This window comes from Diabrotica undecimpunctata, chromosome 10, assembly GCF_040954645.1.
Source record: "Diabrotica undecimpunctata isolate CICGRU chromosome 10, icDiaUnde3, whole genome shotgun sequence".
Taxonomy (NCBI): domain Eukaryota; kingdom Metazoa; phylum Arthropoda; class Insecta; order Coleoptera; family Chrysomelidae; genus Diabrotica; species Diabrotica undecimpunctata.
Genome location: NC_092812.1, coordinates 48,766,018 through 48,793,984, shown reverse-complemented (window position 1 = coordinate 48,793,984; position 27,967 = coordinate 48,766,018). Strand labels below are relative to the sequence as shown.

The 27,967-nt window shown below is 32.2% G+C and overlaps 1 protein-coding gene across 1 annotated transcript in view; it reads left to right on the top strand.

Annotated features, from left to right (window-relative positions):
- The window catches only part of DIP-delta (Dpr-interacting protein delta), a 687,368-nt gene that overhangs the window by 529,272 nt on the left and 130,129 nt on the right, over positions 1 to 27,967 (top strand). The window contains exon 7 of the mRNA XM_072545958.1: positions 21,595 to 21,657. Within this exon, the coding sequence (XP_072402059.1) occupies positions 21,595 to 21,657 (63 nt within the window). The remainder of the gene's footprint in view (positions 1 to 21,594; positions 21,658 to 27,967) is intronic.

The window sequence follows — 27,967 nt, the reverse complement described above, 5'->3', positions numbered from 1 at the left end:
TTTTTCAAAATAAATTTTGTATACTACAAAAATGCAATGGGCATAATTGTTTGTAAGTATGTATAAATCATTTATAATAGCAGATGATTTTAATTATAACCGTAGGCGTAGTATAACAGCCTAATTGACTTAGAAACTTAGAATAGAAAATACAAACATATTATACTATGCGGTCCATATGTATGGAATAAATTCATTTTTAGCGTTATTATGTACTATCTGAAAAAAAACTTGAAATAGGTCGATTTTTATTCTTAAATTGACAATTTACAGTATGAAAATATTATCTCCTTCCAGCACCCCTTTAAATTATAAGCACCCCCTGAAAATTTTAAATAACAAAGGGGCTCGTGTGGCACCTTGTTAGGTTATGACCTCGGGGATTAATTTGTTAGTTTCTATCGTTATCCTCACTTTTAAATCAGCAATATTGCCAGGTCTATTAAAATATACTTTAGAAATAATCAGGTATTTTCGAATCTGTTCTGCTAAACATTAGGGAAAAACCTTTGAAGATAATAAAATATTAGTCAAAAAGCCAAATAAACAATTGATATGAATCTAGTACGCTGCTGTCATTTAGGTATTTAAAGTTACTAAAAGACGTCAGTATAATATTTGTGCGCGTATTAAATTTAATTATGGCTCATTTGTCCGAGACTCAAAGAATAGACATTTTAATTATGATTGGTAATAAAACAAGAACTCAAAAGGAGGTTTGTGAAATGTTTAATAATAAATACCCTGGTCAACAAGTTTCGCAGTCTACAGTTAGAAAAATTGAACACAAGTTTCGTTAAAATGGACATGTACAAAATATTGAAAAACCAGATAGAAATGTTAAATTTACTGATGAAAAAAAGTTAGATGTACTTCTAGATATTCAGGAAAATCCGCATAAGACAACTCGAAAACTGGCCGCCGTCAATGATGTAAGTAAATCATCTATTTTGTGAGTTTTGCATAAAGAAAAATACCACCCTTACAAAGTTCAGTTGGTTCAGGAGTTAAATGAAGATGATCCCGATAGAAGGCAAGAATTCTGTGAAATGATGATGGACAGAATGAACGCAGATTTGCAGTTCATAAACAAAATAGTTTTTTCTGATGAAGCGACGTTTCATTTAAACGGAACGGTTAACAAACTCAGAAAAAATCCTCTCTTGGTGTGTGAGACTCACGCAATATCCTAAAAAAAATTAACATTTGGGCTGGTATCATAACCAATAAAATTATTGGTCCTTATTTTTTTGAGGGCACAGTTGATGGTGAGGTTTATCTAGGTTTTTTGATTAAATTTTTAGTGCCTACATTACGAAGTTTTTTTCGTGATGTCAATCATACAAATGAGATAGATCGATCTATTTACTACCAACAAGACAGAGCTCTTCCGCATTTTTCACGTATAGTTATAAATTATTTAAACGAGGTTTTTCTCAATAGAAGGATTGGAAGACGTGGAACGATCGAATAGCCGGCTAGATCTCAAATTTGACTCCTCTCGATTACTTCTTATGGGGTTATTTAAAATCTAAAGTATATTTTAATAGACCAAACAGTATTGCTGATTTAAAAGTTAGGATAACGGAAGAAATTAACAAAATAACCCCCGAGGTCGTACAAAATGTTGTGCGAGAATTCCAAAATCGCCTCGGCTATTGTCAAGAAGTGAATGGTGGTCATTTTGAATATTTAATTTAATTGAAAATTACATTGAGAAATGCATTCTAAATATTATATGACATTATTATCTTCATTCAACCTAAAGTTTTGTGATAGAGACATTATCAAAATTTTACATCTCAAAAATTTATTTTCTTAGTTATGATTGCACCAAACTTAAAAAACTTTATATTTCCGAACAGATTACTAAAATCCCTTTCTAACAAGGTGCCACACGACCCCCTTTGTTATTTAAAGTTTTCGAGGGGGTGTTTATAATTCAAAGGGGGTGCTGGAAGGGGATAATATTTTCATACTGTAAATTGTCAATTTAAGAATAAAAATCGAACTATTTCAGTTTTTTTTTCAGATAGTACATAAAAACGCCAAAAATGAATTTATTCCATACATATGGACCGCATGGATATAAAATCTTAACATAGACGAAACATAGACATAGAAACTTTATTCGCTACACATCTCAAAACTTCCAAATCATATAACGTTTTGAAAAGACTTATGTTTTTGTATGTACCTATGAGACATCAAAGAATGGAAAAGAACAGTATTTTGGAAGTGTGTAAACATTTATTTTCTAGCTGAGCGCTTTCGACCTACAAAGCCACCTTCAGAGCTATGCTACAATAGAACAATGATATAAATAACTAATTTAAAATGTTGCACTTATGTCAAATTTTAAGAAGTATTACAAGTTTCACAGTTGGAGTTGGAGTTAAAGATATCTTTAACAATAAAATTTATGGACAACCAGAAGGTTTAGCAATGGAAAATCCACTATCTCCCCTGTTTTGAAAATACTTTTGTTCATTTCCAACCACAAATAATATTATGGTTTAGATTTATGTAGATGATATTTTAGCCTTTATAGAAGTCCCTTGTTCAGAATCACACAACATTTTGTTATTAATTAATAATTTACATCCTGCAATTAATTTTACCTTGGAGTTAGAAAATAATGTTTTATACGTTTTAAATTTAACCACTTAACATAATTCTTCCTCTTCTTTTTGTTCAATTTTAGAATGTTCAGTTTTAAGAAAACCTACCTAAATTGATCATATGATTCCTAAATCATCGAATCATCATTTTAAACATAAGATGGCATCTATTCAATATTATGTCCATAAACTTCTAAACATCCCTATGTCCCAAGAAAACTATGATTAAGAATTTACAAATTGTCTTTTGCTGGTTGTAACATGACTTATTTGGTTAGAGCAGAACCCTAGCTCAAAGAACATCTCATTAACACAGATAAATTAAACTTTGGACATCACATTAAATTTAGTAATCATTCCTTTTCTCCTACCAAAAACAATAAAATTTTACATAACATCCGAAGCCGAACTGATTTTGTAATAAAATCTTGTTTTCAACGAAAAAGGACATAAGCCGGACTTTTATAAGTCTCTCAATAATTTTGGATAGTACTGGTGTGGTAAGTCAATAGGTCTATAGTTGCAGGCATTCGATTTTTCACCACCCTAATGAAGAGGAATAATAATGGCTGTCTTTAAGTAGTCTGGAAATATACCTTTCTTTTAGGAATCGTTCATTAGCAAGACCAGGACTTTCTTTGGGAGATATAAACTTTTTTTAATAATAGTCCATTAGTACTATAAGAGGATTTGCTTGTGATGCTATTGATTGTTTGGATCAGTTCAGATTTATCAACTGGTCTTATAGAGAATGAATTCGAGACCTTTTTTAGAATTGAGAAGATAGGAAATGGGATTGTTGTGGCAAAGTAGTTGATGTTATATTTTTACTCACATTGACAAAGAATTCATTTAGATTTTTAGGGTTTGGAACTTAAAATGTTTGCTATGTTTGTTTTATTTCTAAGATCGTTTATTATGGACCAAGTTTCTTTTGCAAATACTTTTAGATATTCCCAGACGATTCTGATTTTCTTTTCAACTATTTTGATATGTTTCTCTGTACTTGGTGTAGTACTCTGTAGTTGGTGATATCTTCAGTGATAGAGACAATGGTAGTAGCATTCTTGATGTAGAGTACTGAACGCATATTCTTGGATGATATACGGATAACTTTGGTAGTCCAGGGTTTGTGATATTTTGGCTTAATTGTAATTGAAGGAAATGCCTTATTAAAAATTCATGCAAGCCTATCTAAAAAATCATTGAAATTATGGTACACGTTTACAGAAGGAAAGTGCCACCCAGAAGTCAAGCATAATTTTGGAATTTACGAAAGTACTGATGGAAAAATCCCACCTAAACGTCGGATTTTTAAGGAGGGTTTGTTGAAAGTGTTAAACTTGGTATACACTGCTTCAGGATCAGATAGTCCTACATTAATAATTGTAGAGCGCACATTAGAGGGGTAAGCAATGTGAGACGATATAATCAGTTATGAAATATGTAGTTTTAGGAAAATTAGCGTGCATTGTGAGACCATACGATTCGAAGTTGCTCCATTAAATCATATACAAGTGAATATTGGGAAGTATCTTGCAGAGAGACTCCCTATGGTCGCTTATTTATAACGTTTCAATTAAAATAACTTCTTGAACTGCTTTAATATTGAGGGTCTTCTCAGTATTAAAAAACACCATAACCTTAAATAAAATCTCAATTTTGGTGTTAATGTTCACCTAACCAACCTAAATTAGGTAGGTCTAGTAACGCTGCATCGTTACAATAAATTACCCAAACAAATAATACAAAAATGCACACAACAGTCAGAATTTGATGTTCCAAGAGTGAAAACACTACCCTCAGATTGTTTCAACCAAACGCAGGCTAGCCTACAAGATCAAGCCCAAGTAAATCAACTATTAATTTTGATAAAACATAACCTATTAACAACTTGTTGGTCATACATTTTCGCAGAATTTTTAAATAATCTTGTTTTTTTAAATGATCTCCGGAATGGAAATCGAAACGTCAAACCTTAGACAAAAATGCAGTTTTCGTTACAATCGATTGTGGCTTAATCCCATGTAAACATAATATTTGTATAGTCTTATTAAACGACTTTAAAATGGTAATATTATCACATACAACATACAATTTTTACAAAAAGAAATTTTAAGCATAACGCTATTTACAAATTATCCCATACAATCGGTACTATTTTAACATTGATGTACCATTTACTTTTGATATAGTGAAATTAGTAGTGATAACTGGTTCAAATTCAAAATTTTAAATAATGTATTTACAAAATAATTTTCTTTAACTTTCGGTTAACTCGTGCCCCTAAGAGACAGAATTCATTGTACTTATGTCGAAGTTTTAGTGTTCTAAAGAGGTCCCCTAAATCTGACAGAACTGAAGTTCTTCATTCATAAAATAATACATTCGCAACCAAACACCATGTCTAATTCTACCGTTCTACCGCAACTAGGTTGAAGTTTAAATGCAACAATGACACAAAAGCGGAATAATAAATAGCTGAAGTGAAATAGTTTATGTTAAATGGATTAGTGTGTTACTATGCTTTATATAATAAAAGGTACATTCCACTGGATAGCTTTAGCCCAACAACTAATTATCATTATATACTAAAATCCTCAAATTCGATAATTTCACTAATGATTTATTAGCATTATTAAGAAAAAACTATAATTACGAGAAAAAATGTTTAACAAAGAATGTACAAAATAGTTACAATTGATTTGCAAAGGTTATAATTACTCTTATTATTATCACATTAATAATTATGATTATCACTTCTTTAATATCACTTTTACTAAAAACAGCAAACAATATTACAGTACAAAGAATGGAAAAGAAAATTATTTTTGAATTGTGCAAACATTTATTTCGTATCTGAGCGCTTTTGGCTTACAAACCCATCTACAGAGCTATGCTACATAGAACAATGATATAAATAACTAATTTTAAGTTTACAATGTCACTTACGTCAAGTATTAGGAGAGATCTTATTTGATAGAAAAATACAGAAATTTTCCTTTAAGCTGCTTCTATGTTAAAATATTCCATTGAAAACATAAAAAAGACTACACTGGATTCCACAAAAAAAAAATTGTTTATTGTACTGTAAGGGTATTAGAACTCGACAATTTGTTGGAGTTGAAGCAGCAGATAGAATGAGGGAAATCGAATCCCAGTCTTTAAAATGACTCCTCAAAAAAGGTGACAATGTCATACATAGAAAATGAAGATTATTAAATTATTAAAAAATTGATCAATTGAAGTTCATAAAGAAATAAAAAATTTATCGAAAATTGTCTAAAATTAAGTTTTATAAATCTTGGTTTGTATAGCATGATAATGAATATTAATTTGTTAAAAATTGACTGAAGGTCAAAGTAGGTTCAATCGACAAGTTTTTCTTATTTCAATGAAACTTATCAAATGATTGATTGCAAATAATTGTTATAAATTAGTAATGGAATTTAAAAAAGTAGAACAAATTTTATTTACGATTGCATGTCACTCTTCTTCCTCTAAAGTCTTCCACAATAATTTAAACAGAGGTTTGTAATTACAATTGAGATTGTCAAGGTCTAAAAGGTTCATAAGTCTAACATTTTTATTTGGGGTGTTATGTAAAATTTTACTGTTTTTGATAGGAGAAAAGGAATGATTATTAAATTTAATGTGATGTCCAAAGTTTGATTTATCTGTGTTATTAAGATGTTCTTTGATTCTTTGAGCCAGGGTTCTCATTATTCTACCCACATAAGTCATGTGTACAATCACCACAAGACAATTTGTAAATATCACTTTTGTTTAGTTCATCAATTTTGTTCTTAGTTTTGCCAAAAATGGACTTGTGTTTGATTTTAAAAATTGTTTAAGTTACTGATTTTATTAAAAAGTACTCGTGATATCTTTTCTAAAATTGTTTCTAAATAAGATAAGTATCTATAAATGGATGTAGTGTTTGGTTTGTTTTCCACATTAAAAGCTTGGTTTAGTCTCTTTTTGAGTATTGACTTTCTAATGACCTTATCTACAGTAGAAGGAGGAAAATCATTGTTGTTTGCTATTTGTTTAATAATTGAAATTTTTGTATCATCGTTTTTTTTTGGATACAGGGATGTTTAGAAGTCTATGGAAATAACATTGGAATAGCTGCCACCTTGTTGAAAAGGATGATTTGATGATGTAGGTATCATATTATCAGTTTGGGTAGGTTTTCTAAAAATTAAGAATTTCAATGTGAAACAAAAAAAAAAGAGGAAGAATTCTTTTTAATGGTTAAATTTTAAAATTTGATAATGTTGTTAAGAAAGGTAATTTAAGAACATTTATTGGGGTCAATGGTTTTTGCGAGTAAGGGGATATTGATGATTAGAATGGTGTTTAATCTGGGAACATTAGTGAAAAGATTTGTTACATCGAATGATACCATAATAAAGTTATTTAAAGAGTAGTTAAAGAAATTTTTGGAAATTAAATCTAAAGTGTTGATGACAATATATTTAGGGGTGTAATTAATTAGATCTTGAAGAAGATTGTTGATAAATTTTGATAGTGAAGCTAGTCAGAGTATTGACAAAACTAATTTTTTTTTTTTGGCATAGACTTTTAGTCATTCAGCCAGACTCAACATGGTAAAAGAAAGATTGTCTGAGTTTATATTAAAATTAAAATAAATATACAAAACAGGTAAACAGGGTCACTCTCTTCTCGCCTAGGGGCCCATCAAGGCATTTTTTTTTTACATACCACACTAGGCCACGGTAAGAAAGGAATTTAAACAATTGGGTTAGAGACAAAGGTTACGTTATTAACTAATGTATAATTATTCACATGGTTATTTTACTATCTTTTAAAAACATAACTAATAAATCATACACTGCTCTCGAGTCTAATGATAATAGGTACTGAAGGTTCCAAGGGGCTAATATGTTGTGTTTGTGTAAATTATTTATTAATCTGGATGAAGTTATAATATTTCTGGGGCAACTGAAAAATATATGATCTAGGTTTCCTTCTTCTGTACAAAATTCACATTGATCATTATCTAAAACCTTAAGTTTAAATAAATGTTTGGGGTAACAAGCGTGCCCAAATCTCAGTCTTATGATCGTGGTAACATATTTTCTAGGTACATTAAAAAACTTATACCAAGGAGTTTTAGGAATATCTGTTTGAAGAGAAGTGTATCTATTTGGGCTAACAATGGAATATTCCTTCCATATATTATCCCACCTTTGGTATAATCTTAATTTTAAGGAAGCCAGAAAGTCGCAAGCCGTGATTTTATACGAAGTTTCTCTACCAGACATAATACTTTCTCTTGCTAATTGGAATATTAACTTTATGAATTTTTGAAAGACCATATAGTCTTGGCACCACGGGATTGCTGGAAATAAAAGTTTTGGGGTTAATTTTAAGTCCTAGAAACAAATTTATAGCATTAGAAATGTTGGATTTTAGGTCACTTATAAGTTTGTTCATTGGATTTTTGTTAAGTGGAATAAATGAGTTGTTGGATAAAAAAGATTCTACTTTTTAACATAATCTGTATTGGATATAATTAGAAGGCAATTTTCTTTGTCAGCTTTTGTTATTATAAGTTTATGAGTTTTAATTTTATTAGAAACAGATTTAAAAATTTTAAATTGAGAATGAAAAGTTGACATAACCTTATTGTTCTTCTTCTTCCTCTTCTGGCATCATAACCCTGGATGGGTCTTTGCCGTTTTGGCCATATGCTTCCATTCACTCTCTTGGGCCCTTCTCATCAATTGTCTATTGCCTATATTCATGGTTTTCAGGTCGTCTTTAACGTCATCCAACCATCTCGTTGTTGTGACCATGACAGTCTTTGACGTTTCACAAATCTTACAATGTCATACCCTTTATTCAGTTCATTAACCTTGTCATTTCTCCTGATTCCCCATGTGCCGTCTTCCTCTTGCACCGGGCTATATAATTTTTTCAGTATCTTTCTCTCAAATGTCCTAAGTTGGGCTCTTTTTTCGTCATTACTCAGGTTTCACAACCATAGGTTACTACGGGTCTAACTAAAGTTCTGTAAGTAGTCATTTTGGTTCTTTTGTCTAATAATTTTGATCTCATCAATCTTTTATTAGCATAGTATATACGATTTCCACTTGAAATACGTGGATTAATTTCGCTACTTACGGAATTATTCTGACTGATTTATGTGCCCAGATATGTGAAGGAATCCAGACGTTTAATAGTATAGTTGTCTATTACTATAATATTTTTATTCTCAGGTGTTCTTTTGATGGTCATGTACTTAGTTTTTGTTTCGTTTATTTTAAGCTGTCTTTTATGAGCTTCAGTTTTAATTTTCTTGAACGTTTCTATTAGTCGTGTCTTGCTTCTACTAATAATGGCGACATCGTTTGCATATGCAGTAATTTGTACTATTTTTAATGTGTGGTTTTGGCAGTACACATTGTTGAACTGTACGTGCTTCATCGGTACTTCCACTTCCGATATAATAGACTACTGAAAATATACAGTCATTCCTATTTGAGCCCAGTATGCCTTTATAGTTCCACCATATTTAGTTATTTCCTGCCAAATAGATCTTACTCCGTTTTAAGCCATATTTTTTATGACTTTTAAGTCGTTATCTTTCTTTTTACTCTTTTTAAGGTTCTCTAGGGAAGTCTGATCATTTTTTTTTTCTTTTTAACTGTGGCCATCTGAAGACTTACTTCTTCAGTTACATTCTCTTTTTCTTCAAGCTTTCAGTGGCGTTGGAATTGCAATTCATTCAAAGCATATTAGAATTCTTGGAATTATTTATTTATTACATTCTTCTCCTTCACCAATGTCTCTCATTTGTATTCTAGATTAGACTGTGTAGTTTTTGAAATATTTCGGGTTATCTTACACTTATATCTAAAAATTGACACCTGTTCTCTTAGGTTTTATATTTCAATCTTTCTTCATTGCTCCTTCAAATGAGCAACTTCAGAATCCAGTGTACCTTTTTTTTCTGTATTCATTTGTGGGAAATTAATTTCTTAGATATTTATACCTACCAGTAATTCTAGTAGAACAATGTAACGTCGTTTGGATATCGATATAGTCGACCTTCTGACCTTATTCTTTAAATCTCCTCTTCTTGCCTGCGTTCGGTTTGCGCAATTATTTTGCAATGTTTAAACATCTGTTTTCATGTTGAGATTTTTGTTGAAGATTTTGCAGTATGCTTGACATAAAATTAGTAGAAAATCTTATTTCTTTTAATTTTGGATGAGATCTGGAAATACCTTTCATCGCTTCATACTCCTGGGTTGATATTAGCGCCATTCAGCGTTTTGTGATGTTGTAATCGTAGAGCTTGTTGCATTTCAACATCGTCTAATCCAGCTTTAAATGTTTGTATACCAATTTTTTTCAGAAAATCTGTCAATATCGGCTACAACTTATTTCGTTATGTTTTTGATATCGAACTTTCAGCTGACTTTGTATCCTGTCTCTATAGCTTGAACGAGGGAGGTTTACTTAGTTTCCTGGAGAAGATATTCTCTTCGTCAGCAAGACGGTTGCTTCCTGTCATCAAAACGAAAATACCAAGTAAGCTGCCATTTATTTGTCAGTCCAGTCATTTGATCTAGCTGCAGCTTCGAAATGAAAATAATCAGTTTTTCATGTAGTCTGTGTACCATCGAATGTGGGTTATTTCAAAAATTTTCCTAGATACAAATATGCACGATGACGAGGTTGTTCGTTCAGATTCGACACTAGTTACTAAAACAATATTAGCGGCGAAAGCTTGAGTACCAATTTTTCTTTCTAACTTAAATATTTATCTTTCTAAATTAGGTTTAAATCGTTTTGTTTTTGTTCTATTTTAGTTTCTAAATAATTTTGTTATTTGTTTGTCTATTTTGTTTTTTAAATCGTTTTTTTTTTTGTTATTTGTTATTTGTTGATTTTGCCTCTATAATCGGAAATTATAGAGGCATTAGCGTAACTAGCTCGCTGGGAAGGTTGTATGGTCGTATATTGAAAAGAAGAATAGAAGAGGAGTATAAAGAAATTGAAGAACAAAGCGGCTTCAGAGCAGGAAGATCATGCGTGGACAATACATTTACCCTTCAACAAGTAATTGAAAAACGAACAGCTCGAAACCTCCCTACGCATCTGGTATTTATAGATCTGGAGAAGGCTTATGATACAGTTCCTTTATAACTCTTATTTAGTGTCTTGACGAAAACGGACCTTAGTAAAACATATCTAAAAGCAATACTCAACATCTATAAATGTCCTCAAAGCACTGTAAAAACAGGAAATACTTTCTCAAGGGTATTTACAGTAACGAAAGGCTTGAGACAAGGATGTTGTCTTTCCCCCACCCTATTCAAAATATATATCCAAGAATCACTGCACCAGTGGAGACAAAAATGTACGGGAATGGGGTTGAAGCTTAACAACCATTATCTGACAACGCTGTTCTTTGCAGATGATCAAGTACTAATTGCAAGCTGTGAAGAAGATGCAGATTATATGCTTAGAAAGCTCAAAGATGAATAAGAAAAATGGGGGATGAGTATGAATATGTCTAAAACAGAATATATGTGAATAGGCAGTGAAGACGAAGACCCGGATTTGGAAATTAGACAAATGAAAAGGTGCTACGAATACAAATATTTGGGAAGTATTATCTGCAGTAAAGGAACAACGGAACGAGATATAGACTATAGAGTGCAACAAGGCAGCAAGAGTGTTCAAATTCTGAATTCGATACTTTGGTCCAACAAAGCTACTATGAAAACTAAAATGACTATCTACAAAGTAATTGTAGAGCCCATTCTTACATATGGAGCAGAATGCTGGCAAATGACAGTAAAAGGAAAGAAAAAAGTTGACACGGTTGAAATGGACTACCTAAGAAGAGCTTGCCGTATATCAAGAGTAGAACGTATACCTAATTCTGAAATTAGAAGAAAAACAGATAGAGTACATACAACTTCTGAAAGAATAGAAACTAGACAGTTAATATGGTATGGACACGTACAGAGGATGGACGACAACAGATGGCCAAAAAGAGCTATGGAATACAATCCAAGTAATAGAAGGAAACGAGGAAGACCAGCCAAGTCTTGGATACAAGGTGTTATGGAAACCATGAAAGACCATTTATGAAGACACCTGGAGAGATAGAAAAAGATGGCGATCGAAATGCGGGAAGCGGCAGAAGCTGTAGGATCCCCGCTTATATATATATATATATATATATATATATATATATATATATATATATATATATATATATATATATTGTTGATTTTCTAATTTTTCGATTCTACTATATTTTGATCAATTGAAATTAGAATACACATAAATCAAAATGTAATTAGGTACAGTTTGAAACAAATATATCAAATTAGTTCCAATAAAAAAAAAGTGGAATGGAAGACAGTAATGTCAACTAGCGCGAAGCTTTATATTATGCTTTCTGTATTTTCAAAATTTTAATAATATATTTAAAATCAAATAAAGTAATTTTATAATTATTTTTTATTTTAAACAAATTCAATAAATTATTATGTTTATTCCTAACGCCACCTGTTAATATTAACAAAACATTATGTTGTTAACTTATGACAAACCTATCAAATTCAGACCAAATATTAATAATAAAATATAAATAAATATCACTTGATGGTAAATATAATTATTATATAAACTAAATATGTTTAAAAATAATATATTGTATTTGTATGAATTTATTTTAAAACGAGAATTAGTATAAAAATTTAAAAAGATGATTCGATGTTGCTATTAATAGGATGACATTTTATGATTTTATTTAATCTTGACAATCGTTACGAATCGAACTTTTTAGTGACAGATTTTTTTTATTTTTTACTTCTCATTTAATGACTTTATTTTGTTAGTTATTTTTTATGCAGTTTTCAATTTAAACCTAAATAAAGTAAATACATGATGACTAGAAATGAATTAATCGAGAGTAGTGAATCGATGTCAAGAACGGCTATTCACTGATGACGACGCCATCTTGTGGCACCAGATTCGTGTCGCTTACCTCAGAATTTTACCGTACAGAAAAAAAAGTAATATAACTATATACTATGGGCAACTGCATTGGTTTGCAGGCTAAACTAAGTGAGGGTAGCCAGATATGGCGAGAATTTCACCAAGTGATTGCCAGTATAAACAATCTCCCACTTACACCGACCAACGGCTTCGGGCGGATGAGTTAGTAAGTCGTAGGGCATCCTTTTGTCCTGGGGTTGAGAAATCGGCAAAAAAAAAACTGTCAACGGCATAAGAATGTAGAAGGCAAGAGGAAACCACTACATTAAAGATTCTACACAGTTATCCCTAGTGCAATTGTCATGGCTGTACAAAAAAGTAACTCTGTTACTGATCATGGATATCGGAGGCCAAGATCCGGCAGGGAAGGCAAATCACACATAGGCCCCAGGGCCTCTCAGGTCGATATCAAACGAAATCCCTGTGAAATAGCAATTAGTAACACATCGTCCAAAAAGAAGACTGGATTGTTAAGTCAATATACCAAGCAGGTAAAGTCCATAATGTCATTCAGGAAATGGAAAGACTTGACATAAAAATATTAGGACTAAGTGAGACCAGATGGCCCAATTCAGGTGACATATTAGTAGGCCAAACAAAGATATACTACTCTGGTAATGACAATAACGCAAATCACTGGAACGGAGTAGCGATATTAGTTGAGAAAACTACCCAGAAATTTGTAACTGGCTTCTTACCCATCTCGGATAGAGTTATGATGGTAACATTAAAAATAGCTCAATCTAGAGTCAATATAATTCAAGTATATGCTCCCACAGCAGAAAAGTCAGATGTAGAGCTCGAACAGTTTCATAATGAATTACAACAAGCTTTAGAAGTAACCAAGTCTAGGGACGATACAATAGTCATGGGAGATCTAAATGCAAAAATCGGTAAAGGAAGTCAAGGTGATTTTATTGGAAACTTTGGACTGGGCACCCGTAACGAGAGAGGAGACAGATTGGCTCAATTCAGCCAAGAGACCGATTATATTGTCGCGAATACTTATTATGATCTGCCGCCCAGGAGACTCCATACATGGAAATCTCCAGCAGACAACCTTCTCATCTGCAAATATACCGAAATTCCATAAAATCAATAAAATCATACCCCGGAGCTGATGTGAGATTAGATCACAACCCAGTTGTAGGAAGGTTTAGAATTAATCTAAAAAAACTTGTGGCTAAAACTAAAGTAGAGAGGGTACAAGTATTAAGTTTGAGAGATCCGTCAACAAAAGAGCAAGTCACACTAAAAATTATAGAGCTCACCAAAATAAAAATCATTCCCAGAGATTGGCTGATGTTAACATTCATAACACTACCAAAAAAACCATATGCAAAAGAATGCCAAGACCACCGGATAATAAGTTTAATGAGTTATACGCTCAAAATATTTTTTAAAATTATACACCTGAGAATACACAACAAACTTGCGCAGGACATAAGTGACACACAATTTGGATTTAGAAATACACTGGAAACAAGGGAAGCCCTGTTCGCTGTGAATGTACTAGTGTAAAGGTGCATAGATGTTAATCAGCTAGTATATATGTGTTTCTTGGATTACAACAAATCCTTCGATAAGGTCAGGCATAACCGTCTTATCGAATTACTTGAAAAGAAAAACTTAGATATGAGAGACATCAGGATCATTAGCGCTATCTATTATAATCAGATCGCTGTGGTAAAAGAGAGCAACGTCTTTCCAAATGAAATACAGATTGAAAAGGGCGTGAGGCAGGGCTGTGTCCTGTCTCCTACTTTGTGCAATTTGTATTCGGAGGAAATAATCCAGGAAGCACTAGAAGAACTAACTATGGGAATAAAAGTAAATAGGAATAAAAGTAAATTATAACTTGTTGCAATTAATAATGCAAGGAAGAATACAGGGTAGAAGGAGTCGAGGAAGAAGACGCATCTCCTGGTTAAACAATTTGAGAGCTTGGTTTAACTGCATTTCTGCTGACCTCTTTAGAGCAGCGGTATCGAAAGTGCAAATTGCCATGATGGTTGCCAACCTTCCTAGAGGAGATGGAACATGAAGAAGAAGATTGTAAGTATGGATATCAAAGATATTAAATTAATTGAAAATGATACTACACTACAAAAACTTTATCCTAATCCACGGCCCTTTAAATATTACCATTTGTCCCAATAAAAATTTAAATATTTCGAAAACTATTCCACCTATAAAGCCGCATACAGACATTTTATATTTTTTAAACATATTTTCAAAAATGCCTTAATGTACAGGATGTTTTATAAAAAAACAAAACTTTAAGTCATTACGTTGTTTTGACTGACCCTGTATAATCCAAAATAATTTTAAATTAAAGACGTCTTTGCCATACATCAATTTTGTTATAAACATTTTTATATACTTCATAGTTTCATTAATTAGCGTATATTTGGCCACAACTGAACATAGGCCTGCCGTAAAATTTTCCACCTATTTCTATTTCTATCCATAGTTCTCCTTTATAGTTTAGCACTTGCAAGAAAACCAGAGGTTTGGCGTACCCTGTATATGTTTCTTTCTTAAGAATGTCCTTAATTTTTCTACAAACTTTGTTTCTAGTAACTTCAGAAGATTAATATCAAGAATTTTAGTTATGGTAAAGCTCAAAGAGGTAGGATTTCTTTGATTTTAATTGTTAATACGTTTACCCACAGCAAACTTGAGTATATTTACTTGTGGGATGAAGATTTTAAGCATGAGGAATTTCTGGAATATTCTAGAAGATTGTAGAGACTAATCTGAAAGAGGAACGATGATGAGTAAAATAATTAACCGAATTTCATTAAGGAAGTATTAATATTTTGATAATATAAACTACCGAACTACTTTATACGAATAGACGCTTAGGTGGAGACTAGAAAATAATCATAATACATATTGAGTTAAACGTTGAAATGTTTCATGACAGATTCGTACAGTGAAACCTTTGTCAAATGGAATCATATGTTTATTAACACATTTTTCGAATGAGAATTCTGCGTTTTCCTGGGTAGATTTGCTATATTATAGTCTACTGACAATCACCAGAATATCATGTCAGAGATGTTGCCAATGTTTCACTTCATTTGTAGGCGCGCGTAAAACTATTTAATTATGCAAAAGCCTAATAATGTTTTATTCAAATGTCACTAAGTAATGAAAATTAAAAGCCTAATATTATATTAAAATATTAGTTATTATTTAGCACTATCGATTAGCGTAGAGAAAGAATAAAATGAGTTTATGTCGTCATTGGGTCCAAACTTGGTTACCCCATTCGTCAGATCACTGTCAGACGTGTTGTTCAGCTTTAAGCCACCAGGGAGCAGATGCGTCATATTTGAAAAATCAGCCGATCTCGGAGAAACATTGACAGAATGTATAGTTGTGCTGCGATAGGTCGAGTGTGTACTTGTACCTATCGTGCTACATTGATGCAATTGTATTTTATGTTATTATTGCTCTAAGGGTTTTTTACAAATACCCGGAAACGTTGACGTAACTGTATTCTGTGTCATTTTTCATCTAGATTTCTCCTTATTGTGAGGCAACATTGACATAAGTGCATTTTATGTAAGTAAAATATACACTAAGAACCCCAAACACCAACACTTGGTAATGCTCTCTTAGTCAAGAAGAGAAAAAAGACAAAGAAATGTGGATAATTCGTTTAACAAAAAGAGGAAAAGACTAAAGAATTCTGGACAGGGGTATACTTCTAGAACAGGAAAACCTGTAGCTGCTAAAAAATGGGACCTGTGTGTACAGACAAATGCCGTTTAAAATGTCCAAATAGGGTATCTGAAAAGCTGAGAGAGACACAGTTTAAAGAGTATTGGGCATTAGAGTCCTTACAAAGACAGCGAGATATTTTGTCTTCGTGTATTCAGCCACTTAAGTTGAGCTACCGACGTATTTCTACATCAAGAACCTCTTTCAGAAATACAAATTGTGCATTTTTCATTACAGGCAAGGAAAAACAAGAAAGGTTATGTAAAACGTTTCTCATTAATACTTTTGAAATAACTGAAAGAGCTATTCCCTCTATAATTAAAGCAGTTTCAAGTGAAAAATCTATTATACCAGAAGATAAATGTGGGAAGCACGAGAGTCAGAAGAAAATAAGTGACAAAATTTTGCATTCTATTCGTTGCCATATAAATTCAATTCCACAAATTTAAAGTCACTATCTTCAAAGTGATTCTTCGAGGAAATACATAGACGGTGGTTTAATTATTGCGGAACTTCACAGGAACTATATAAAGGAACGAAAAGAAGCAAAAGAAGTAGAGTCAGCAACCTACGATTGTTAATTGTGCTTAATTTTATTTCGAATTTAGTTGGGTTGAATTATGTTGTGCTGAACGTTTAAAGGGGTTTTTCAAGTTTATTAAGTGTTTTTTCTTTGAAATGAACCACCAGCAGCAAGAAAATTGAAATTTGTCAGAAAGTGACTGTTTTAGAATCGTCACTCTTCGCGAAGAAGGATACACTCAAGTAGAACTCGCTGAACGTTTTAACGTCACCCAGTCAACCATTTCAAGAGTGTTAACACGTTTTTCTGTTTCTGGAAGTAACTCGGAAAGACCCGGTAAAGGCCGTAGAAGGGTTACAACTCCTAATCAAGACCGGTTTTTGACACTTCGTACACTGAGACAAAGGTTTGTTACCAGTACTTCTCTATAAAATGAATTTTTGGATCGTTATAACTTTAGAATCAGCCAAAATACGATCAGAAGAAGACTTGCCGAAAACGACCTACACCCTGGAAGGGCACCAGTTGGCCCATTATTGACCAGAGACCATAGAAGGCAAAGATTGCATTTTGCTCGTGAACATGTTGATTGGAATAATGACGATTGGGGAAGAATATTGTTCACCGATGAATCCAGGTACTGCCTTTTTTCTAATGACAGGAAACACCGAGTGTATAAAACGCCTGGGGAACGCTACGCACAGTGTAACATCTTAGGGACTGTACAGTATGGCGGCGGCTCGGTAATGGTGTGGGGTGGGATTAATTTAGAGGCTCGTACGGATTTAGTTAGAATAGATCGCGGTCGGCTTACATCGCAGAGGTATATAACAGATATTTTAGAAGAGCATGTCGTGCCATTTGCACCATTTATTGGGGATAATTTCATGCTCATGCAAGATAATGCCAGGCCACACATGGCAAGAATTGTGCAGCAGTATCGTCAGGAGGTTGGAATTCCTGCCATGGATTGGCCTACGAGAAGTCCTGACCTCAACCCAATAGAACATGTTTGGGACATTATAGGCAGACGACTACGACAACTACCTAATGCACCAAACACATTAGATGAACTGTTTTTGCAGTTGGTTGAAATTTGGGATCAAATTGATCAAGAAGAAATCAGAGCGATTATTCTCAGTATGAGAGATCGTTGTCACGCAGTCATAAATGCCAGAGGAGGCAATACTCGATACTAGTACATGATACTAGTATTTTTTTAACTTTAAAAATTTCAATTTTGTCATTAATTTATAATGTTAGTTTGTTTAAATCAGTTTTTTGTTTGGTTGTTTAGATTTATGATGTTATATTGTTAATTTCAATACATTTTTTGTAAAGAAAGAAAAGTTTTTTATTTAAGATGTTCTAAAACAATCATAAAGCAGAAAAGAAAATCAAAAATTTCTTCATTACAACTCAAAATAAGAATTTTAAAATTATGTGTTAATTTTGGAGCGCAGTGTATTATTAGCATCATCTTTTTTAGTTTCTTTCAGTGTTTTGTCCAATTCATTGTACAAGCTACAAGCTATCTATTTCTTAATCTGTGCTATCAGATGTAGTTCTGCATGCTGTAATGATGTTTTGCACGGCATGGCATTTAATTTCATATGTACAATTCTGTTTGTTATTGGTATAAACCTTTTGACTGATCTTTCGGTTTTTTCACATAAAACACAGAGTTTTCTATTACACTTTTGCCGCTGTTAGGACATCGAACTTTACTACATCAAAGGTTGTCTATCTTTAAGCTTTGCATTTCTTGGATGAGGTTATGAGCTTTTCCTTGTCGGATGCTGACTGTATAGGTATTTTTTTAACATACCACAGGGATTTCGCTTGCTGGCGACTTAAGGGGCCCTGTGATCCCCGTGATCCCCATGATTTATTCTCCTGCCAGATCTCGGATTTCGTTTGCCTTCATCTGCTTCTAGGACAAGATGTAATTTTTCGCCTCTAACACAAGGAGCTCTTACTGCTATTAACTTCTCCATCCGAAGCCATTGACTAGTAGGAGAACTACTTATATCAGCAGAGTACGCTGCCGGTATAAGTAGTTTTGAGGTTTTTTAGGTATTGAGGTCTACGCTGTTAAAAAGACAATATAAACTAACACTGCACAAGTTGGTTATTCGCCCAGTCGTTACTTATGGCATTGCAACCTGGACTTTCAATTAACAGGAAATAACTAAGGTGATATCTGAAAGAAAGGTCCTTAAACAGACAAACTAACAGGAGATTGGAGAAGACGCCGTAGTTCTGCGTTGGTGATTGTTTATGATAGTGAAAACATAATCAGATCTTCTTCTTCTTCTTCAAGTGCCATCTTCGTTCCGAAGGTTGGCGATCATCAGGGCTATACGTATTTTCGAAACTGCTGACCGAAACAATTCGTTGCTGCTACAGCTATACCATTCCCGTAGATTCTTTAGCCAGGAGTTTCGTCTTCTTCCTAATAATCAGATATATAACAGCTAACTAGTTAAGATGTGGTCATGTGGTAAGATCATATGGCAATAGAATATTAAAAACAATATGAATTGAGAGGCCAGATGGTATAAGATTAGTAGGCTGTCCCGAAAAAAGATGAAAGGATGATGTCCAAGCAGATTTGTCTAGAATAGGGGAATCTACAATGACAGAAAATGAAACAACAATATCGTTGAAGATGAATAGTGCGATAGTGGATGAGGTTAACTCATCTCAACAAAACAAATATATTTTTTAATATATAATCCTTGCTATTTTTTAATATAAACATCACCATTAGCCCTTAAAAACTAGATAGATTATACACTAACGAGAAAGTGTTTGAGATTATCAGTTAATTAACACCTGGTCCGGAGATTTCCAACATCCTATAAAATAACTTTCGAACAAAAACTAATAGTCGCATGGTTCATCACCAATTTAAAGTAATTTAGATGGCACCTCGGAAGCAATTAAAAGAGCCGTTTACAATAGAAATAAACAGCGTAATGAGAGCGTTGGAGGAAAGACGTATAGATTTAAATTATTCGGAAATATATAATAATACAACCATAACTGTAAGATTATACGAAGATACAAAAAGCATAAAAATCGAAAGAGAAATCAGACAAGAAGACACGTTATCTCACAAAGCCAGTTCTGGAATATGCTTTCAAATTGAAGTGGGAAGCGTAATGGCCATAGTCTAATATATACTAAATGATAACATACATAGTTCTAACATACTTTTCTACATAAATTTTAGAAAAACACAATACATGACAAATCTGGTACCAAGCGAAAATGCAAAAGTCGGCTGCAACGAAATTGCCAGAAATAGCATAGGCAGCATATGGAGCTCTGTAAGACATCTTTAAGAGCAACGTGCCGAAAAAGAAGACGTTCAACCAATGTGTACTTAAAGTCATGACTTATAGCGCCAAAACAATTCCCTTAGTCCAGGCTACAGCAACCAAACTCAGAGCATCTCAAGAAGAATGGAACGGTCGTTACTTAAACTGACTCTCAGAGACAGTGTTAGAAATAAGGAAATAAAAAGGTCAGGTACCTCAGATGTCATAGAGCGTATAGCATGATTGAAGTGGAACTGGGCGAGTCATGTGGCCAGAATTAATGACGGGCGGTGGACCCAAAAAATTACAGTGTGGAGACGACAAGCAGATAGTAGAATACTAGACCATCTATACGATGGACAGATGACGTCAAAAGAATCGCCAGGAATTGACTGTAGGAAGCGAAGACCGTCAGAATTGGAAGAAATTAAGGGAGGTCTATGATGGAAGTGAAACGTCAAAAACAATAACAATTCAAAACAAGCACTGGATGACAGAAAGAACGATTGCCTAATAGACTCCGGAAAAATTACAAATTCTCTCAGAAACAATGTCTCCAAAAAACAGCAGAATCATAGACAAAATACAAATGGCGTGTAAGAAATACCAATAACCAAAATAACCAAAATAGACATAAAGAACAAGTACCAAAGAACTTGAAGAGCACGTAATCTTTATATTAAAGTTAAGTATTTGTTTAGAAAATTAAAACACAGACACAAAGTATAATGAATGACGCAGAAGCAATTACAGATATGAGCAAGATTGCTGAGACATGGAGATTAAACTAAGAAAACTGTTACATGATACTGATGGTACCGTAAATCACAATCCAGAGATCCTACTCAGAGAAAGATGGAACCTTCTACGTTGCTGCCAAAATAATTAAAGTACTTTTAAATGTCCGACATATAATAGAAAAATCATATGAATTTAACGTTAAAATTTATTAATGCTTTGTATATAACATGTTTGATTGAGTGACTACATAATTCCTTATTGAATTATTAGTGTTAGCAGTTACATTTAAGGAAAACATTATTTAAATCTCTTTTTTGCATAAAGAAAGCTCGTTATGTATATTGTTTGTTACTTGCTGACTAAAATTTTCATTATAAAGTAACAGTGCATATCGTTTGAATCTGTAGTATCTTGAAATTGAATTTTTTTACTTTGAAGTTGTGTGATTTAGACAGCAGTAGGCAAGCAACTATCTCAATAAAATTTTTACTTCGGCAATATTGACTAAGTCAATATTAAATTACTCATCTCTAAGACAATAAAATTCAATATTCATTTTGAATGTGTTTGTTGAGTAAATAATTCTTTTTGTTTTTAGAGATACCGATGCCATCGACACCCCCCAGGGCAACTGAAATGAAAAGTAATTCAAACAAAGAAAGTAAGTACAATAAGATTTTTTCGTTGTTTTTCATTAGGATTTTTATTTTTCAGATATCTATTTTTTTTAAGAATTAAACACAGATTTACCGTATCCTCAAGTATACTTTTAAGCTTATTTAATGCTACACTTTATTTGGTATTGAGAAAAAGGTACAAATTTCAATTACGTATGCAAAATACTTCCAAAGTGGACAGTATTTTTTATTGGAGTTTTTCTTTATTTGCACTTATTACCCTGTAAAAAGCACTAACACAATAGAAGTGGGTTTCTATTTTTATTATATTATTACAAACAGGCATAGGCATGCCTTCATCGTTCACGATTATAATAAGTTTAAATGAAATAAAAAAAAATTGCAGACTATCAACAAATTTTTTATTTCTAGCATTTTTGTAACAATTTTTTTTTAACGTGGCCGGAAGTAGAACCGGTAGTCGATATTTGAACTCTTTGTGTAACTCTGCGTCGATTAATATACGGTTTCACTACTTTTAAGTAATTTTTGCCAAACTTCCGATCATAACTTTTAACCGGAAATTTTATAAAAACCGGATGTATACATTTTGTTCTCGCCTTGCTAAGGCGCCCCGAATAGTAAATCGCCTGTACTATTTCGGCGACTTTAAAACAGTACCTTGTTGTGGATGAAAAGGGAATAATCCTACGATGGTTAAGCCAATGTTGCAAATAATGTAAGAGTAAGGCCAAAAGCCAATTGTTGCAAATGAAAAGGGAAACAAAGTGTTAATCTTTTAAGTGGAAATTATATTTAATGAAGATAAACTGTAGTGAATAAAAATATTTATGGTTAAAATAAATTGTCAAACAACAGGGAATGTAACCAATACAACAGAAAATATGAAGCTACTTTAAACACTACAAGAGAATCGGCTTAGCTCAAGAGAATGAGAATTGTGCTCAGAGAGGAGATCGGCACGTTTGCTTGCCTGTAGTAACTTAGTAACTAGATAGTTAGATCAATCCTAAGAATCCTAATATGATCTTGAGATGGGCTCCAGGGTGAATTTTGAATATTACACCAATTTGGGATATATTTATGTAGTTATATACTAACTGAAAAATAAAAGATGATGGAAAACAAATAAAAATCTAAAATGCTTTATACACTATATTATAAACCTAATGTACTATCCCAACCCTATATTTATATGCACTAAACAATTACTCAAATACATCCCCCAAAATATATTTACAAAGAACAGTTACCTAAAACTAGGACCCAAAAATATAAATATATACAAAAAAGCAATTGATCTGCTCAGTCCTCTAACAATGAGGTAAAAGGTTATGTTAAAACTGTTTGAATAACTCTTATGGAGTAAATAGTAATTAAAACATTACAGAAAAATAAAATAATTATACCAGTTTAAAAAAAGTATGACAAGGCAGTATGAAAAGGCAGTTTAAAAGTATGACAATAGTCAGTTAAGCAATTGGAACGACACTACATCAATTTGATATTATGAAGGTACATACAAATGACCATAAAATTGGATAATATCCTGACAACTTATTATAAATTTTATATAAAATATTAATAAATAAACAAATTCTAAGTAAATAGGGAAAAAAATTAAGACAAGTAAAAGGATTCAGCGCAAGTTGAGGGTACTACCCAGGGATTGTTCACAAACCTGTTTTGGTAACCCACTTAGGCTGAAGGCCTAAGTATCCAAGATATATAATATGTATATAGTATATAAAAAAAATTGAAATTTAAATTACTAATAGATTTAAAAAAGAAAATAAATGTCCTTAGTAGCCTTATTGCTGGAAAGGGAGTTCCCTAATCTGCTGTCTAATGTCCAGATAGTGGATCGGCTCTAAGATCAGCTACTGTCTAGGTTCCTTGTAGCCGCTTTTAAGGTCTGGCAGACCAACCAGAAATTAAAACTAAAATTCTTCCCCAAATCCAAGTTTCTTCCCAAATTAAAAAATTTTCTTCCCCAAATCAAAAATTAGATAATTCCAGTTCTGGAGGTTGGAGCCGGCGGGCTACAAGAGAACAAAAAAGAAACTTTTTATTCTGTGTTCTTGTCCTAAATATAGTTTTTGTTCTACTAACAAAAACTAGTATATATTTGTCATTAAGTGACCTTGGCTCAAATATTATTTAATGTTACTACACTGGAATATATTCTATATGTATATAAAAAAATTGAGAATGATTGTTGGATATTTTTAATAAGATGAGAAAGTTTTAAATGATTTAGGACTCGTAAATGTACATGTAAATTGTGGTAACTCACCAGAATCTTTTGGAAGTTTTATTTTTCATAAAATAAAATAACTTCGACTTCACATAAACTAAATAACTTCTTGTAACTAAAAACTCATTCCATTCCCCAAACAAAATAACAAAAATAACTTAACTCTCTTCCTTCATAAGATCCTGCCCGCGGCAATTAAACTCCACAACCTCTCTTTAGGAAGTTCTGTTCCAAAATGGCCAGAATTCCCTTCAAGAAGGTTAGGTTTCTTCCTCTCCAATGACAAGGGAATCGATTATATTATCAATCGATATATCGATGTTCGAAAGTCATAAAATGAAATATAAGAGATAGTATTGTGGGTTGCATATTCCAACGGCGGCAAATTAGTAGCTATGTAGCAAAATGTTAGATTATTAACGATCGTATCGTTACAACCTCCGGTTGTAACTCTCAAACCGGAAAGTCTGCAGTCAAATTTCTCACCTCTAATACTAACTTTGGGTTATAAGTTCTCACTCAACACCTCATCTGTCATTCTATCTTATAATACCTGAGAAGTTGTGTTCACGGACAGACAGTTGGACGAACAGACAGACAAACATGGATAGTCCAAGGTTTTCACCATTTTTTTAATTTTGTAAAATGTGTGGTATTGGAAAGTATTAAGTGCCTTCTCGGTCCTTATTAATACTGACAACAAAAAATAACTCCATAGATTTTAATTAACTAGATATTTTATTTTATTATATGCTTCTAGCTTTTTCTCGTCTATCATTATCTTAGGTACTCCACAAATATATATTTCTTTATTTTCCTTTATACTTTAGTACTTTTTTCTACAGTGTACTTTTAAACATAATTCATATTTATATATCTTCGTCATTAGTTACAATATTCGTTTATAATATTTATATTTTATATATCATACATATAACCTCATTAACATATATATTTCATATCCATATATCACTTTTATCCCTTTATTCATCTCATTTCTCTAGCCTCTGTAAGCCAACATTTGACCTTAATCAAAATGGTTAATATTGGTGGGTAGTTTTTTCCGCACATTACAATCCTAAATTCTACTTTGATCCATATGCCTTGGATGGATGACATAGTGAAATCTCGACATAGTGATCCCAGTCCTATCCTAAGATTTGATTTTTGTCAAAAATATTTTGATGACATCACCCTGGCACTTTCTAAAGACAAAATTGACCATATATTATTTGTACGCAAGAGCTATGACCCACATCCCACTGTCATCATAAACACTCAATGAAAGTAAACTTAATGAAACAAGAAAGGACCAGAGTAATGAATATATCGAATGAAGTATTTCATGAAAAAAACCTAAAATTATTACAGACAATGTTCATCGACAATGCAAATCCAAAAACATTAGTCAACAAAATTTTTTGACGTACCCTCTTTCCTACCACAAATTATAAACGATGGAATTAAAAATATAAAAAGCCAAGAGAGAAATGAAAATCGCGAAACAATCGTCAAAATATCGAAACAATGACAAACAATGAACAAACAGATTACTTAGTTGTAACTTTATTATATATCAGGGATCTCACCCCTAGACTGGCAAGAGTAATAATTTCATAACTTAAAAATAGCAAATAAAATAATGTATAAAATTAAAAATTTACCTACTAAACTAAAAGATACTACACCTAAGGAGCAAATGTCACATGTAGTCTACAGTATTCCTTGTAAAGACTGCAATAAAAATACATTGGTCAAACAGAAAGGAACTTAAACAGTCGTATCACATCACACAAGAGTGACAGAAGACTATATTATGACCGTTGCTCTTTAGCTCTACATGTAGTTCATGAAGGACACTGTATGGATTACGATCCCTTAAAATTCTAGAAAGAGAAAATAATTACAAACAAAGACTGTTCCTAGAGATGGCTTTCATAGCTTTTCATAGCACGAACAAAAAACAATAAACGCTAATAACTTTTAATGGCTGATGCGGAAATTCTAATAAAAAAAAACATAAACAATGTTTAACAATCAATCAAAATTGAGTCTTTTACCTTTTACCACATGTTTCAAAGTTTATTTGGCGATAAATCCAGTTTTAAAAAATTAAATTGTCACCTTATGATAAAACAAATTTAATAGTGCTCAAAGGCAAAATCAAGTAGCAAATCAATCAATAGTAGCAAATCCAGGACTTGACTATAAGAGCTAGAAAATCAAGCCAATACCATGGCCACAAAAAAACTTCTTGTCCTATACTGAGAAAAGAAGAAGTTTTTAAAGGTTATATCCTTCAAACGCCAATAAACTTAATATGTGATTTAGACTATATTTTTATAGTTATTAAATAAAATGTAAATCATTACACAGGAACATAGTGCGTGTATTTACAATAGAAAATAGTTGTGTTTGTTTTTGTACCATTTTTCAATGTATTATTATGTTTTTTTCATTATGACATTATTCTCATATTGTAAGTATGATCATATTAAAAGACTGATTCCTCATATAAATAAATTGTAGCATTCTCTAATGAGAATTCGTTGGTTACCAACGAAATGTTGGAATTAAAGAATAAAGTATTTATCATGTAACTTTGTTAACCAGCTGTGATTAACACACGGCAATATATATAATATATATATAATATATATATATATATATATATATATATATATATATATATATATATAATTACATAAGTAATTATATTTGCATGTTTTATTAACTTTCACAATATTTAACCACGTTATGCGTTAGCCTTATATCCATAGCCGTATAGCCGTACATGTAGGCACACATACATACATATATAAACGTTCGGTGGTAACCATAGGTCAAGTAGACCAACCCAAGTATATGAATAGCCTGAAGCGCTGTTGCTAATTAATTAGAGATATGAAAACATACTGCGATTTCGACCAGCCCTTGAAGTATGTGTCAATGAGATAAAGTCTAAATTTTTTTCGCAAACAAACCCGGTTTTCTAGCTGATTGTTCCATAATTCAATCTACAATTAAGACTCAAAAAATAAACATTACTTTATTGGACCCGGTTTTTATTTTCCTTGGAAGTATTAAAATGTTTTAATACTGTTAATAAATATCTGTGACATTAAGGCAGTTTTTTAGTAATAAAACAATATAAATAGAATAAATCAAGGAAATATAAAAAGCCAACGTAATTGAATATTATATATGCGAGGACTGCTTTTTATCTCAAAAAATAGTATTTGACTCTTCTTAAATTTAGATCAGTATTTTTGGCTTTTTGGTGTTAGTAGTTTATCCTACATTTTATATTTGTTCGAACTCTATTTTATATCTGGTTTTGTTGTTCCCATCTCTACTAGAATTTTTTTACAATATTTAACTAACATTATCTGGCTAAAATCTGCAAAATATTTACTCAAAATAATATGCAGTATGCATATGTAATAATAGGATAATCTGACTCCCAATGTTCAACTGTAGCATCTCTGCAACTGAAACAGACAATGGTTTTTTCACTGAGTTTGCCACACACATATAAATTGCACTTCGCATACACTATGATTGTCTTTGATAGTTTTTTGACACCTGCATTTTACCAATAGCTTCTTTCACGCAAATAGAACACCTCGTTTTTGTATATGAGGTTTATCGTCAGATTTAGCATCATTTGCGCCTTTAAGTTTTTGCCTCAAGATAACCTCCATTGCAACTACAATGTGAAGATGCAACCCCTACAGATTCTCAACTCTTCATTGGACAAGAGCCTTTATTAGTTTGATACCTAGATCCTGGAGCAAAAGAACCCTTTTTTGCTCCAGGATCCAAAATAATTATTTTTGTATTAAAAAAATGTTTTCAAAATTATAAAAATTTTCGGAGAAACATTTATTAGATTAAAGCATTTTTGTATTAAATATTTTGAAGATGTAAGCAGTAATTTTTACTTACTAAACTAATTTTTATTCGCTCTTGATAATAATTGTAAACACAATTGACAGCTCGAGAATAAAAAAATAGTTAACCAATAGCCCTTTTATTGACTCCAACCCATCCAAAACAGTTATATATATATATAT